General features: G+C 42.5%; 1 protein-coding gene across 11 annotated transcripts in view; it reads right to left on the reverse strand.

Moving 5' to 3' along the window:
* SLC8A1 (solute carrier family 8 member A1) overlaps window positions 1-14,279 on the reverse strand; it is a 322,727-nt gene that overhangs the window by 270,344 nt on the left and 38,104 nt on the right. For 6 of the 11 annotated variants that reach the window (XM_036027901.1, XM_036027902.1, XM_036027900.1 and 3 more), the window contains exon 2: window positions 9,486-11,317. In XM_036027901.1, coding sequence (XP_035883794.1) covers window positions 9,486-11,284 — 1,799 coding nt within the window. In that variant the 5' untranslated portion in view covers window positions 11,285-11,317. Of the gene's footprint in view, window positions 1-9,485; window positions 11,321-14,279 lie in introns of all 11 variants that reach the window. The other 5 variants (XM_036027898.1, XM_036027896.1, XM_028514398.2 and 2 more) reach the window with 1 other exon arrangement.

A 14,279-nucleotide genomic window follows, 5' to 3' on the forward strand; every position in this document is an offset into this window, starting at 1 on the left:
CATGTCTCTGACATTCTTAGGCAATTGTCACATACATTTGATTTCAAAGACGAAGCTGCTGTCTACTTTTAATAAGGAAGCAGCTTGAGCGAATCCTATGTTTATTTTCTTACTCTCATCCTGTCTTTTGGACTAATTCCAGGCTTCACCTCACTTTAGTAACAGCTGAAATCTAATCGGGGCTGTGTATTCTCAGCCTGGGTCTTCATCCCTCTCTGCTGGCCTCTCTTCTTCTCTCCACCCTCCTTCTCTTCCTACCCCTCCCCGGTCTTACTGCCCCTGCCTCCACCTCTCTCCCTTTCCCTTCCCATGCCCTACTCTCCATTTCTGGCCTCCTCTCTGTATGTAGCTAGATGGACAGATGGCGGTATAGGGGAAGATATGGATGTATTAACCTAGACAGATGGGTAGATAGAGAGATCTACTTTTCTCTTCTCCTTCATTCTCTCTTCCTTTATTTTCCCCCTCTCTTCCTCTGTGCCCTCCTTCCACTCTCTGTCTCTGTGCTTCCTCCCTCAGTTGTCCCTTTCTCTCTTTTTGCCTCTCTGTCAAGGCTTGTTCCCACACCTCTCTGCCCTCCTTCGCTCTCCCTCCCCACGTTTAGTGTGTGAGAATGAAAGCTGTGCTTTCAGAACTGGGTTTCTTTCAGGTTCAATTCCCAGTCAGGGCACATGCCTGAGTTGCAGGCCATGACCCCCAGCAGCCGCACATTGATGTTTCTCTCTCTCTCTCTTTCTCCCTCCCTTCCCTCTCTAAAAATAAATAAATAAAATCTTAAAAAAAAAGGAACTGGTTTTCTTTTATTGTGCCCTAAAATTAAACTCTATGCAAATAGGACTTAATTTTACTTTCCCACCTTTACCCTGGTAAATAGTGTGTGTGCACACAAGAGAAGAGGCACAGCCCCTTGCTGCCCCCTCCTGATCCCCAGTCTGCCCCCGCTAAGCCCTCCCTTCCCCCTTCTTTCTCTGCCTCCGCCCCCTCCCTTCTTCCCCTCTTTGAGTTGATACAGAAACTACCCCCCACAACACAGATACACACATTGAACTGAACGGCTCATTTAAAAACTGTGTCAAGTTAAGGCTGTAACGTTTAGTGTGTGAGAATGAAAGCTGTCCTTTGGGAATTGCTTTTGTTTTATTGCACCTAAGATTAAACACTATGTAAACAGGACTCAATGTTACTTTCCCACCTTTACCTTGGTAAATTGTGTGTGTGTGTGTGTGTGTGTGTGTGTAACAGCCAAGTTCTCTGTTGAAAGGGAATGGTTGGAGGCTTCTGTTAAAGTCATAATTACTTACATTTATAAACATATCAACAGTAAGTTTACTTTAAACAGACCAGTAATTTACTAGCAAAAGTTAAAGAAATAAAAAGAACTTTACTTAAAAAAGCAAATTAGTTACCAACACCCAAAAACCGATTTTGTACAAAGTGTATCCGAATTTCCACTGGACAGCCAGTCTGATTTGGGGCCAAAGTTTCTCGTTGTTGTCATTCTCGTCTTCCACAACAACTGGGGCTCAGAAGCAAGAGCAAGTTGGAATTGGGTTTGTTTTTGTTTTTCTTTTTAACCTAAAAGTTCCATTTGCTCTAGGTAGGTTTGCATCAGATGAACTGACATATGGGTCACTTATTCTAGGAAAACCTCCCAGCCAGGAATTCTGACGGTTAATGACCCCCAGGAGCAGAGAAAAGAGCTTTCTTTTGAAAGAAAGCTTTCAGTAGCACCGACACAAGATAACAAGCCTTCCGGAGCACAGGTTCTCTGTTGTCATTCATCTGCATTGTCTTTCCACATGTATAAAAAAGACAGACCAAGAAACTACCATTTTAAGTACGGAGAAAAGCTACATTCATTGTTCAGCCATATAAGGAAGTCAAAATGTTACAGGGCTAGTGCAGGCAAGGACAGAAAGCTACTAATAAAAAGTTTCTTTTTTGACTTAGGAACAAAGGGTAATAAATACTGAGAGAGGAAATAATAGATAATAGTTGGTCGGGTCAGGTCCAGGGAGGGACTGTAGCAGCATTTTCCTTGCTTCTCAAACTCAGTTACTTGCGGCTTTCCCAGAGCAGGGGTGGGGTGCAATGTGGTTAATGCAGGTTCGAGAATCCCAGAAGAGATAACCACTGCTGTGATTTCTCTTTTCTGAGCTGCGTGAGCCATGCTCTGGTCAGGGTCCCCACCTCACAGGCCTCCCACAGGCCCCTGACCAGGTGGCTCCGATGTCACAGTCAGGCAGTCCTACCACTAAACTCTAGGTCCACTTCATTAGTTGTGTGGCCCAAAGAAAGCGACTTACTCTCTAAGCCTCTCCTCCTTCATCTGTAAAATGAGTATAATAGCACCTACTTAATAAAGTTATCATGACAATGAAATCAAATGAATATTGTAAGAAAAAAAGAAGGAAGCCCGTCTCTCAACACATCTTGGACCATGACCACCTTCACCGCCATCATCACCTCCAACATCAGCAACAGGACTCCCGCCACCACCACCTCCACTGCCGCCACCATACCCCAAATCACCAGCTATACCGTCCCCGCCACCAGTACCGTCACCACAGTTACTACCACCACCGCCTCTACCGCCATCATCCTCATCTGACAGAGAAGGTGAGCTTCATTAATTTGCTTAAAGTCACAAAGCTAGCAGGGGACAGGAGGAGAGCTCAAACTTAGATGTGGGGTCCAAATTGAGGGCTACTCCCAGGTCCATCTTTATCTCAGGAAGTCTAACGTGGAAAAGCGGTGGCATTTTGGTTCCGAGGGTCACCACAGGGCTCCGAGGGTACCCAGAACTCTCATATGTAAGCCTGAGAAAAGCTGTATGTGGGAATACAATATCCCAGGCTGTTTCATTAATATCTGAATTACCGGGTTAAGTGAATTCCCTTGGTTGCCCTGTCATCGAATACCAGCCTGCAAGGTAAGGGACCCAAGCTCTGCGTATGCCCTTTGCCTCCACATCTTCAACTGTCACCGAAGAACACAATGCCTATTCCCACATCTGACCCTGTGGAGACCATTGTGAGAAGGAAAGAAAATGTCATCTGGAGCACCAATCCCCTGGAGAAAGGCAGGAAATGAAAAGGCATTGTTTATTCCGCCTGTGAAAAGAATGAGGCCTTGGCGGGCCCAACCTTTGGCAAATAGATGGGTATTACGTAGGTGGTGTGTCGAGCCAGGAGAGGAAGAAAAGAGGAGATTTCCTTTCATTCTGCCCATATTGTTGACTGCTTGCTTTCCCTCCCCGGACCTTCTGGACTCCCCACTGTCAGGTCAGAAAGTGCAAGGCAGTGTGGGAAGCCAGCAGCCAAGGTCCTCAGCTGCTGCAGCTGCAGCTGCATGGCTGCTCAGTGCGCCAGCACGGAGCCTGGGCTCCCTCGGGCTGGCTCGCCCAAGGTGGTTATAAGGATCTTCTCTCGTGCCACAGACCCGCCTTACATTTTGGCTGTTCTCTCTTCCTTTCCTGTCACCTGGCTTAGAGCCACTTCTATTCTACTGCTGCAAAGATAACACCTGGTTATCTGGCATTTGCAATGTCCTGGGGGCCTAACAGCTTTCCCATCCCAAAGAAAGAATCTCCGATGAGCAGATTTCAGTAACCGGGACAGGACGTGATGGCAAGACAGGGTGGGGCAAAAGCACATTTACGGTTGCGTATATGAAAAATGATAGAATAATTAAAAATAATCATATAAGAATAAACTCTCATGCACTCACAACTGCAAACCTAGATTTGCCGCCCCCCACCAGCATTTCATAGGAAAATCTCTACAGTCCCCAAGATCCTGTAACCCATAGAAAATTTTCTACACCTCAGCTAACAAAGAGCAGCACAGTGACAAATAATCTTATTTTAGCTGTTATACCCTTCAGGTTGTTCCACTCAAGAGAATTAAGCATGTTTAAATCTCTTTTCCAGGGTTACCAGTGTCCTCAGGAAAGAAAATCAAAGAGAATTTCTCCCCACTTTACAAGTCGGTGTAAAACCTGCTCAGGTCTTACCATGACGCTGGCAATACGCCGGGGGATGAGAAAACGGGGTGAGAGTGGGAGGCAAAACGGGTTGCAGGCTGCTCACGCAAACCTGTTCCTGGAGACCAAGGACTAATTCATGCGTGCAAAATAAAGTACCAACATTTTACCAAAAATCGAGTAAATTTTCTTCGGGAACTAACTACAAGGCACAATGGGGTACAGAAGGGCAAACACAAAAGCCTTTTCACTTTTCAAGTAGATCAGTTATTTATTTTTTAAAATGTTGCATTATTGAAGTAAAAACACCAAGAGATCTACCCTCTGAAGAGATTTTTAAGTATCTGCTACAATTTTGTTAAGTACACACAGCGCTGGATGGCGGATCTCTGGGACACATTGGTCTCTTGTTACTGAAGTGCTCGTTTTACTGGTTACCCCGCAGCTCCCCGTTTCCCCCTGCCCTGCCCCTGACAGCCACGGTTCTGCTCTCTCCTTCCATGAGGGGTTATTGTAGATGCTTCATGTAAGTGGAGTCATACCGTATTTACCTCCCATGCCTGGCTTACAGGGATATATCCTCAGGTTAATTTAAATGTCCTTGTACTGATTTAAAATCCCATGAGAGAAAATAAAGGCTCACTGTGAGTCTTTCACTACGTTTGATAACCACTTTGTCTATTTAGTGAAATTGTCCATATTCCCAGGTTCACCAAGATAGGGCTCCATCTTGAAATGCACAGGACATTCTTTTCTCTTCAATGATGCCTTCTGTTTTTCAAAAGTAAAGTTAACAGTTGTCAAAAATTTGGGCCTGTCCTATACCATGTCTTCATGACGATGTTTGTACTTATCGAAATGTGTGTTCTCACCTCCCATTTTACAGTATAAGGAGTATATTTTTCTTTCCCTCATCGTGATTAGTCTAGTGTTGGGCACAAATCAGAGCTCATTAAGTATGTGCAGGTTGACTGATATACAAAGTCTTCTCTAGTCTTGAACCAGTGAAGCATTTAGCTCCCTATGTAATGGCTTTGAATGATGACTCAGAAACGAGTCTATAATTTAAACAGTTCAGTGTGTCTAAACTATGAAACCTCCTCATTTGCTAAGATAAAATGTCTTTATGTGGCTGTGTTATAACCCCAAACAGTAATTAGCAATGGGAAAATTAGATCACAACACCTGGCTATCTGGTTGACATGGTAACAACCCTCATGTACATCATTCATGCAGATTCCTCCCGGCTGTAGTGGATTTAAAGTCGTAAATGTTTCTCTCTACTTTCACCCTGTCTTATTATTATAAGTGCTATGCATTCATGAGAGCACATGCATCTATAAAAACATTTCCTAAGGTTGTAATTTAGATTTGCAGATAATGCCACCTGTGGTTTGGTTCTAAGAATCAATAAATATTGCAGTCTGAAAAGATAATCCACCAAAGCTGAAATCCATTAAAATCCCAAAGTTATTCCATCCAAACTTCTCACATCAGCGTATTACCTAGGAAAATTTTATGTCAGTGTAAAATATTTATTTTTAACTATAATTAAATAGGTTAAGTTTTAATGCAACGGGTAAATTTAGTACCTTAAATGTAGCAGATGAAATTCTTCTGCCATAAAGCAAATCTCCACTCTGCTGTAATCAAGGTAAAATGTGCTAATAGCCTTTCTTGTCTTACATTATTTCTCTAGTATTTTTCGTCACTTCTGATTCCCCAGACACACACATAATTATTTTTCTGTTGCTTCAAGTTTACTTAATAATTTTTGTTTGTTTCTTTTTTTATATAGCTGTCTGCCATCTTATATGTTCGATTTACTCTTAGAATTGAACCCCTCTCTCCTATAGCTAGGTCTTTACTCCTTTGAGTTCTATAGAGCAAAAGAATACTGGTAATATAAATAGTGAAAACAAAGTATTTATTTTCCCTGGAACATAATAATAATAATGCCTTGAAATTTATATAAAAATAAAGTTTTATTTTTTCTATTTCTTTTCCCCAACAAAGCAATGTAAATATTTAGTGTCAAATAGCTACATTTGTTAAGATGTCTTGTATAGTTTATTTCCTAGTCAATAAAGTTACAATTATATATGAAAATGTAACAGTTATTAAAATAAGATTAATTTTGGACAGATCCATTATTTAATAAGTTCTGTTGCTCTGCAATGCCCAGTCAACTGATTTGCTAAGCAAAATATTATATAAATTTTCCAACCTACATACTTTGGTTTTTCAGCTCTACATTTTAAATATGTAACAGTAAATGCTGGTGATCTTTTGAATTGTCTTCCAAAAATGATATTACTGCTAAGCTATACTAAGTACTATAATTAAATTTGATTTGTATCTACATTAATTAATTAACCTTAACATTTTCTGGAACAGTCAAGCTAAGCTAGAGCCTGGAAGAACAAACAGCATTTTGTAATAATTATCACTATTACACTAGCACCATTAAAGAACAACCATTAGCAGCAGGCCAACTTTGTGGAGATTACCTACCAAACCACAAATCAAATTAGCATATTCTTCATTTATTTTTTATTAGCTGTTAACACTAGACAGAATTCCTTGTTGAAAGTCAAGATCAGCTGGCATGGGTCTAGTATTTGTCGTTGACTGAGTTTGTATGAACACATGGGCTAACTGTTAATTACATCTATTTAATAGATTTTTCCATTATAATTTTAAAATGTTTTGCCAAGAATACATTTTATTAGAGACTACAAGCACCACATATCACTTAGTGGTGTTTTTCTCAAATACAGAATTTGATCTTAAAAAGTTCAGATTGAAATAATTCAACTCATTTCTATAAAAATATAAATGAATAGGCATAGACAGACTTATAAATTTAAATGACTTCCATACTAAAAATCAGATCAAAGATTAAGAATCTATTTTGTTCTGCAAACCAAAGATTCAGTGAAGCTGACTGCCTGTCGGTCCCCACCTTCAATCAGACTGGACCCTGTTTCTACCTGGGTTAGTGGCTTCTAAAAAGTAGACAGCCTTTACATCCAGGCATTTCCAGGAATTTCCCTGTGATACCCTCGAAACAATCATAAATTCTGGCTCTGATTGGAGCATTAAACAAACAAACAAACAAACAAACAAACAGAAATATCTTTGAAGGATTTAATGAAGCACAGTGGTATCAGCAGTCCCACCATGGATTGGAGGTTCTGAAGAAAGAAATCTCTTGGGATTAACTGTGTAACTGGATGAGATGCAAGTTCCTTCTTAAAGACAAACTGGGTTGACTCTCCCAGTTCAGTTTCACCGTGTGAGGACAACACTTCCTCATTGGGGTGTGACCGTGTGGACCTGACATTGGAAGCAACTACCAGAGGAAACATGACCCACAAAAAATATAGAATGAGGGAACTTTGATAATATTACGTATTTCTAGAAACACTGGGTTTGAAACTTTGGTGCCTATCTTAAGACTAGGTCCCAGTCACTCAATCAAATTTCTTTAAACAACAGACCTACTAAGCATCCATCATTTTTTCATCATTAGTAAAACTCTATAATGTCAAGATAAAATTTCTTTAAAATTAAAATTCTAGAAAAGGGAAAAACAATAGGGCTGTAATTTTATTCAACTGATAAATAAAATGTTTTGCCATGTCTAAAATTTCACATTTCAGCTTAGCAAATAAAGTCCAGTAGGAGATTTTAAAACTAGGAACTGTCCATGAGTCTAGAACAGTCCTAAGAACATGTATGCAGAGATGCCATCCTGGTAATTCCAACAATTTTTACCATTTTTCACATGACGTATAACTTTCTAAAGCAGGAATCTGGCACTGCTCCTCCTTAGCAAGAATTAAATCACTTTAATGGCAGAGGGTGCGTGTTTTAAATGGAGTTGGCAGAATAAATTATTCCATCAAATCACTTAGTCTTTTTTTTTCTATTCTTCTATACTGTGCTCAAAAGAAGGCTATTTATTTATGGTTTGGTAAAAGTCCTGGACAGCAGAATAGATAGGAGAAGCATCTCAAATAAACAAGATCAGAGCCATTATTAAAGGGAAACAAAACCAAATTTTCCTGAGAAAAGGCCTTTGGGAAAATCCTTCCTGATATGTAGGGTATCCATTTGCTACCATATTACTATCATTTAATAAAACACACGTCCTAACAAAACACACCTCAGGAAGTGAAATATGAACATTATAAGAACCAACACAAAATACATAGTCATCAAAAGCTGTCCCCCACACACACATCTGAGGATGGGTATTATAATCTCTGTTTTGCTTGATTTCATTGTGGCATCACACCCAGTAATTGTTCATTTCTAGAATACAAGGTCAAAGACATTGGAAGGCTAAGGAAAATCTATTCCCTCTGCCCCACCCCCACCCACCCCTGTGCTTGTTTTCCCTACACTTTCAGCAGGAGAAATTTCATCCTGGAGAGAATGTACTTGCCATTTCACATGTACATGCCATTTATACAAGAGTTACCCATCGGCAGAACAAACTATATTTTACATTTTTCCTGAAGCCTAGGTTGGAAATGATGCACCAACATACTCATTTTATTATCTTTCATTGCACTGCAAATATCGTAAATAGCTTCCTTTCTTCCTTCTTTCTAGTTTGGACATTGCTCATTGAGTCAAATTTTCTGGACAAGGAAACAGCAATATGCTCTCTGAATAGTAACCATCGATGGAAAAATCAGTGCACAGCCAGGCACTGCATGTTACAATGTTAGCAAACATCACTGTAAAGTGGCAACAGAAAGAATAAACCGTTCCCCACTTCTTTTCTCCGACCTGCACCCTGTCCACCAGGATGCTTGGACAGAATCTCATTTTTCTCCCCATCACTGTATCAGCAGGATAAAAGGGTTTGTTTAACCATGTGAAGTAAAATGAGGCTGGAACTAAATAAGAGCTATATGACTTTTCCTTGTTGGCATAAAACTGAAAAAGCGGGATTGTTCATTAAGTCATAATTAAGCATTAACATTTAAGCAAAAAAAGTTATCTTATATTGTCACAAAACCCCAGTGTCAGAAAAGACCAACAGGAATTGTTTCTGTCAGTCCCGGTAGCCAGTAGATTCTCTGCAGAGGTGTTCCCTCTCTAGCCTTTCCCAATTAGTGCCCAGGAACACAGTTAGGGACCTGACGTGATGGTGTAAATATCCCCTTTCTGTGTGTACATTATGCCATCCAAAATAGAACGCAAACTTTTTAACCCAGGATAAGTGGTTTGATAAACTGTCACAAGACTTATTTTACCATGATCTACAATGCACTTAAACTAATATGTAAAAGTGCCAAAGTACAAATAAAATCAAATTAAGATCTCTGGGTACAGAGCATTCCAATGGTCCGAGAGCGAGGACGGAGACTCGTGGTCCAGGAGGGTCTTCCACTCCTTGTACGCCGTTTAGTTTAAAAGGACATGCCCACACTCTCACACCCACAAACGCACGCAACGCCCATGTAAATAAAAAAGGGACTTACACAATTTCATCGTTCTGGAATTCGAGCTCTCCACAGGTGTCCTCGAAGTCCTCTCCTCCGCCTCGGGCCGTCCCTTCAATGGTCTTGTAGGGAACGATAACATTTCCGCGAGCTCCGGATGTTCTCAGCACTTTCACCTCCATGATGCCGATGCTCTCGCTCACGTGGGTCACGGGCTCCTCGAAAGTGAAGATGCCGGCGTGGTCATCATCAAAAATAGTCACGGTGGCCGTGGAGGGAGAGCCGAGGCAGGCGAGGGTGGAGACGTGGTTGGCTTCCAGGATGCCGTCTTCTGAAGCCTCCGAAGACACTTTGACATTGCTGAGATGCACGAGGAAATTTTCATCCTCCTCAAAGATATCGTCATCGATGATGCCAACTCGGATTTCCTTCTGGGTCTCGCCGGGCTTAAAGACCACAGTCCCTTCCGTAAACTCATAATCGGACCCAGCATTGGCCGTGCCGTCCTCGGTTCTGAAGTCGACAAACACAGTGTTGGTCAAATCCCCTCCTCTGCGGATGATGGTCAGGGCTACCGTGCCACAGTTCTCCAGACACTGATAGGTCCCTTGTTCAAAGAAGATCTTACTGACGGGGTCGTTTTCTGCCACCTCAGTGTTGACCTCATGCATGCTGACCGCCTTCCTTGCTTGGTCGGCTGCGTGCCTCTTTAAAATGTTGCCAGCGCCAGTCATCAGGCGAGTGGCTTGAATGCGGTAAAATGCGCGACTTTTTTGCTGCTGACTCAGGACTTGGTAGTTAGCTAATTCTATTAATTGCTCTATTTCTTTCTCTGGATGCTTCTGCTTGAGTTCCTTCAGAATCCTAGCCATTTCTCGCCTAGCCTCTTCATCATCCTGGTCCCTCTCATCGACCTCCAGAACCAGAGCGCCATCTAAGAAATTGTCCACGTGGGAATTGACCACTTTCCCATCCATTTCAATTTCAGTCTTGGAAGATGGCCTGTCTCCTTCGTGTTCAATAATCATTCCCCTCTGCTTGCCAGCCCGGTACCTCTTATAGACATACTTGTAAAACAGAAGCCTCCTATCGGCTACCCAAGCAAACACAACGCAGATGGGAAAGAAGAAGAAAGTCAGCAAACCTTCCCAGACCTCCACGACTCCAGGAGAGATGACGGACAAAATAATGTAAAGCCAGGTATAGGCAAAGATGCTCCAGGCTGCCGTCACAAAGAACACACGCAAATGCTTAATCTTCCTTGTCTCTCCGTCTGGGACCACGTAAACACAAAGGGCGATGATGATGAACATATTGAATGCGGCACTTCCCACGATGGTGCTAGGACCCAGGTCTCCTGCAGTGAAGTTGTGGCCACACACTTCAATCACCGAGAGGAGAATCTCTGGAGCAGAAGACCCCAGGGCCATCAAGGTCAGGTTGGAAACCGTCTCATTCCAGATCCTCACAGTTGTCTTGGTGGTCTCTCCATTGGGCTTCTTTATGGTTATTTCTTTTTCTTGAGACGTGATGACTTCTATAGAGGACATGAACCGGTCGGCAATGATGGAGACTCCGAGAAACATGTAGACCATGGCCACAAAATACACAGTAGCTCTAGCAATTTTGTCCCCAAAGGAAGGGTCTTGGGGCTCCCAGATGGGTAAAATCACCCCTTTCTTACAGTAATAAGAGCCGGTACACTCGCCAGTTTCATTGCCTTCCCCTTCCATTTCTGTCTCAGCACTTATATGGTCCACGTAGGAAAATAAGACAGCCACGACGGCTAACAGATGAAATCCCAGGGAGAAGGTGGATGAGAGACTTACTCGCAGCATGTTGTACAACGGCAGACTCCCAGCTGTCCCAGCCTACTGGTAAAAATAAGACGGGGGTTGGGTGGGGGAAGAAATTGCATTGTTAGAGCCAGATCCAAGGCACGACTAACTCCTTACTTTTATTTAATTTTACCAACGACTTGTTTATACTTGACTATCACACCATGTATGGTAAATCATTATTCCAAGACTCCATCAGTGATTAAGTAAAGTTTATAACTTAATCTCACTGCTTGTGGATTTTCTAAATGTAGTCCCCATTCACTAAGCAATGCACACAGTTGACCTGCTGGAAATAAACAGTTCAATTATAGCCTTGCCTCGCTGCATGCACATTTATGCATGTTAACAGCCAATTAAAAGGGGGAAAACATCCAAACTTTTGAAGCATTAAATCATTTTCTCCTTGTAGCTAATGCAGATTTTTTCCTAAATTTTGGTTACTACGAATACCTTCCAGAAACTCTTTCATTGCCAAAATCACCTTATTAAGATCGATGCTTTAGTGGTGGTCCTGAGTTTCCTGGATGAGGCAATTAGGGTCAGGAATGTTACATCCTAAGCCATCTCCTCTTTCACTAATATTATTTGACATTTTTTATAATCCTTTGTAAAGTGCGGGTAGAAGCTGCTTTGGAAGATTTTGCTAATTTTATTAACCTAAATAAATCTAAAAAAAAAGACAAAAAAATGGATGCTTTGAAGTTCAGACTTTAAATTCCTACCAACACAGCACCTGGTGATAATCTTAAGTTCTGGAGCAACACCTTACACTAAAGTGCATGAAATCATGCCATACTCCTCCAAACTTCCTTGGAAACACAGAGAAATCTTCACACGTGCCTGCAATCAAAGCTCAATGGTATTTGTACTTGAGGAAAAAAATTCTGCCATAATGTAATATTTCCACACATTTAGTACAGTTTTTAAAAGCATATTTGATGAGAGCACATTTCCTCCTAATTTTCAGCAAGCCCAGGTCTCCTGATGCATTAGCAGCTGGGCATCTGGTTCTTCAAGCACAGCTCTTCACATCTGTGTACAGACCTCGCTAGAGACTGCAGGCTGTCCACAAGAGGAAAGGTTGATACCCAGGCCCAAGTCTGGCTGTGTGTTAAGATTCTTGCCTGGCAGGCTGTGAAATCAGCATTACCAGCCATAAAGTGTTCCTTCTTGGTGTTGATGTCATACTTTCCATGGTCCTTCTAAAACACATCTTACTTCTATGGAGGTTAAAGTGACCAAAAAGTGCAGGAGCAATAATTCCATCTAAATTAGCTCATGTGGCAGAATGACAGTGACCACAAAGTAACATATGAGGGAGGGCTGTAGGCAATTAGGGTTATGGCAACAGAGTCACTGAGCAACACAAAGCTTGGAAAGCAAAGCAAAGTGGTGCACTGAGCCACCATGGCTCCAAAATCACCCACCAGCTTAGGCAACTCGCAGCTCCAGCCTGACATCCCCTCTCCCTCCAGGGATTGGTGAAATGCTAGAGTAGACCCTCCTCTGAGGGTCTCTCTAAGTCAGGGTAACTCTGGTCTGGAAGGTTAGTTATGACATCGGATGAAGTAGTGATAAGAAGGGATCTAGAGCTGGAACACAGCCTTGGAAAGCCGTAAAAAGTTAAAAGTGGAGGTGGATTAGACTCTTTCACAGTCTCAGGCTGTCTGTGTGTCTCTCCCATCTTCACCTACAATCTCTGGGAACTGCACGAGGGCCCAGGAGACCGCCCCCTCTACCCCGCCCCAGCCCAGCACGTTCTGGCAGACCTTCAGAGAACCTGCCACCACAAAAGCCCTTCACAGCTCATCACTGTTGGGAGATAAGCTCTGACATTTTTCCCATACTAAAGAAGACACAACAGAGGGATCTGGTGGAAGAGTTCCATCCTAAGTAAATGGCAGAGAAACAGAAGCACATTTGCAGAATACGCAGAAGTTCATGGTCACTGTGTCTACTTGTTCAGTCATTCTAGGGCTTGGGTGGATTGCAGGATCTCCTAAAACAAGGTAGCATTGACCAGCCCACAAGAGTAGTGGCAGGTCTAGTTCTAAGTCTCTCATGCAGCTGTTTCTTCCACAAATATTTATGTATGCCACCTAATACGTATATCAGAATGACCTTCTAGGCTCTCTTCTAGGTCCTGAGAATTTGTTAATAAATTTTTTAAAAAGTCTCTGTTCACAGGCCTTATATTTCAGTGGAAGGAAACAAACCAATAAACACAAGTGTCGGATGGGAAACAGTGCTATAGTGGAGTGGGGAGAAACAGAAGGGCACGGGAGGCTATGCATGTGTCGGGGTATGTGTGTGTGTGTGTGCCAGTGTGTGCCAGTGTGTGCAGACACACACAGCACATATGATTTATACAGGATGGTTAAGAAAAGCCTTTTTGATATGGGGACATTTTAGCGAAGTCCTGAAGGAAGCAAGGGACCAAGCCTTATGGATGGATACCAGCTAGGAGAGAATTCCAGGTAAGCGGAGCCAAGGCCCTGATGAATGGGATGGTGCTTTGCATAATGCAGAACCACAGAGAAATCACGTGATGAGAGGGCAATGAGCACAAGGAGCAGGGCTCAGGGATGGGAACACAGTGGGGATGGGCCTGAGGGCCACGGAGGCCACTGTCAGGCACTGACTTTGACGGAGATCAAGATGGGAATCAGAGGGAGGCTCTGCTCACACGGATGACATGAGCTGGTTTGCTTTTAAAAAGGACCTCTCTGCTGGTTCCGTGGAGAAGGACTATAGGGGAAGAAGGGTGGAGACAAAAAGACCAGTGTTTGACTGTTATTAAAAAATGTGTTCTATAAATGATCCCAGTGTCTGGCAGGTATGAGAATGATGCGGTGGAGATCTGAAGTTTAAAAAGGAGAAAAACACCTCTGTAGTGACCCTTGAATGATAGCTTTGAAGTGTCTTGGGAGCCCGTAAGGATCCGAAAGGGTGAGCAGCTGCTACAGGGAGGGAGTGAACACCGAGCAGAGAC

Source organism: Phyllostomus discolor, chromosome 6 (genome assembly GCF_004126475.2).
Source record: "Phyllostomus discolor isolate MPI-MPIP mPhyDis1 chromosome 6, mPhyDis1.pri.v3, whole genome shotgun sequence".
Classification (NCBI taxonomy): Eukaryota; Metazoa; Chordata; class Mammalia; order Chiroptera; family Phyllostomidae; genus Phyllostomus; species Phyllostomus discolor.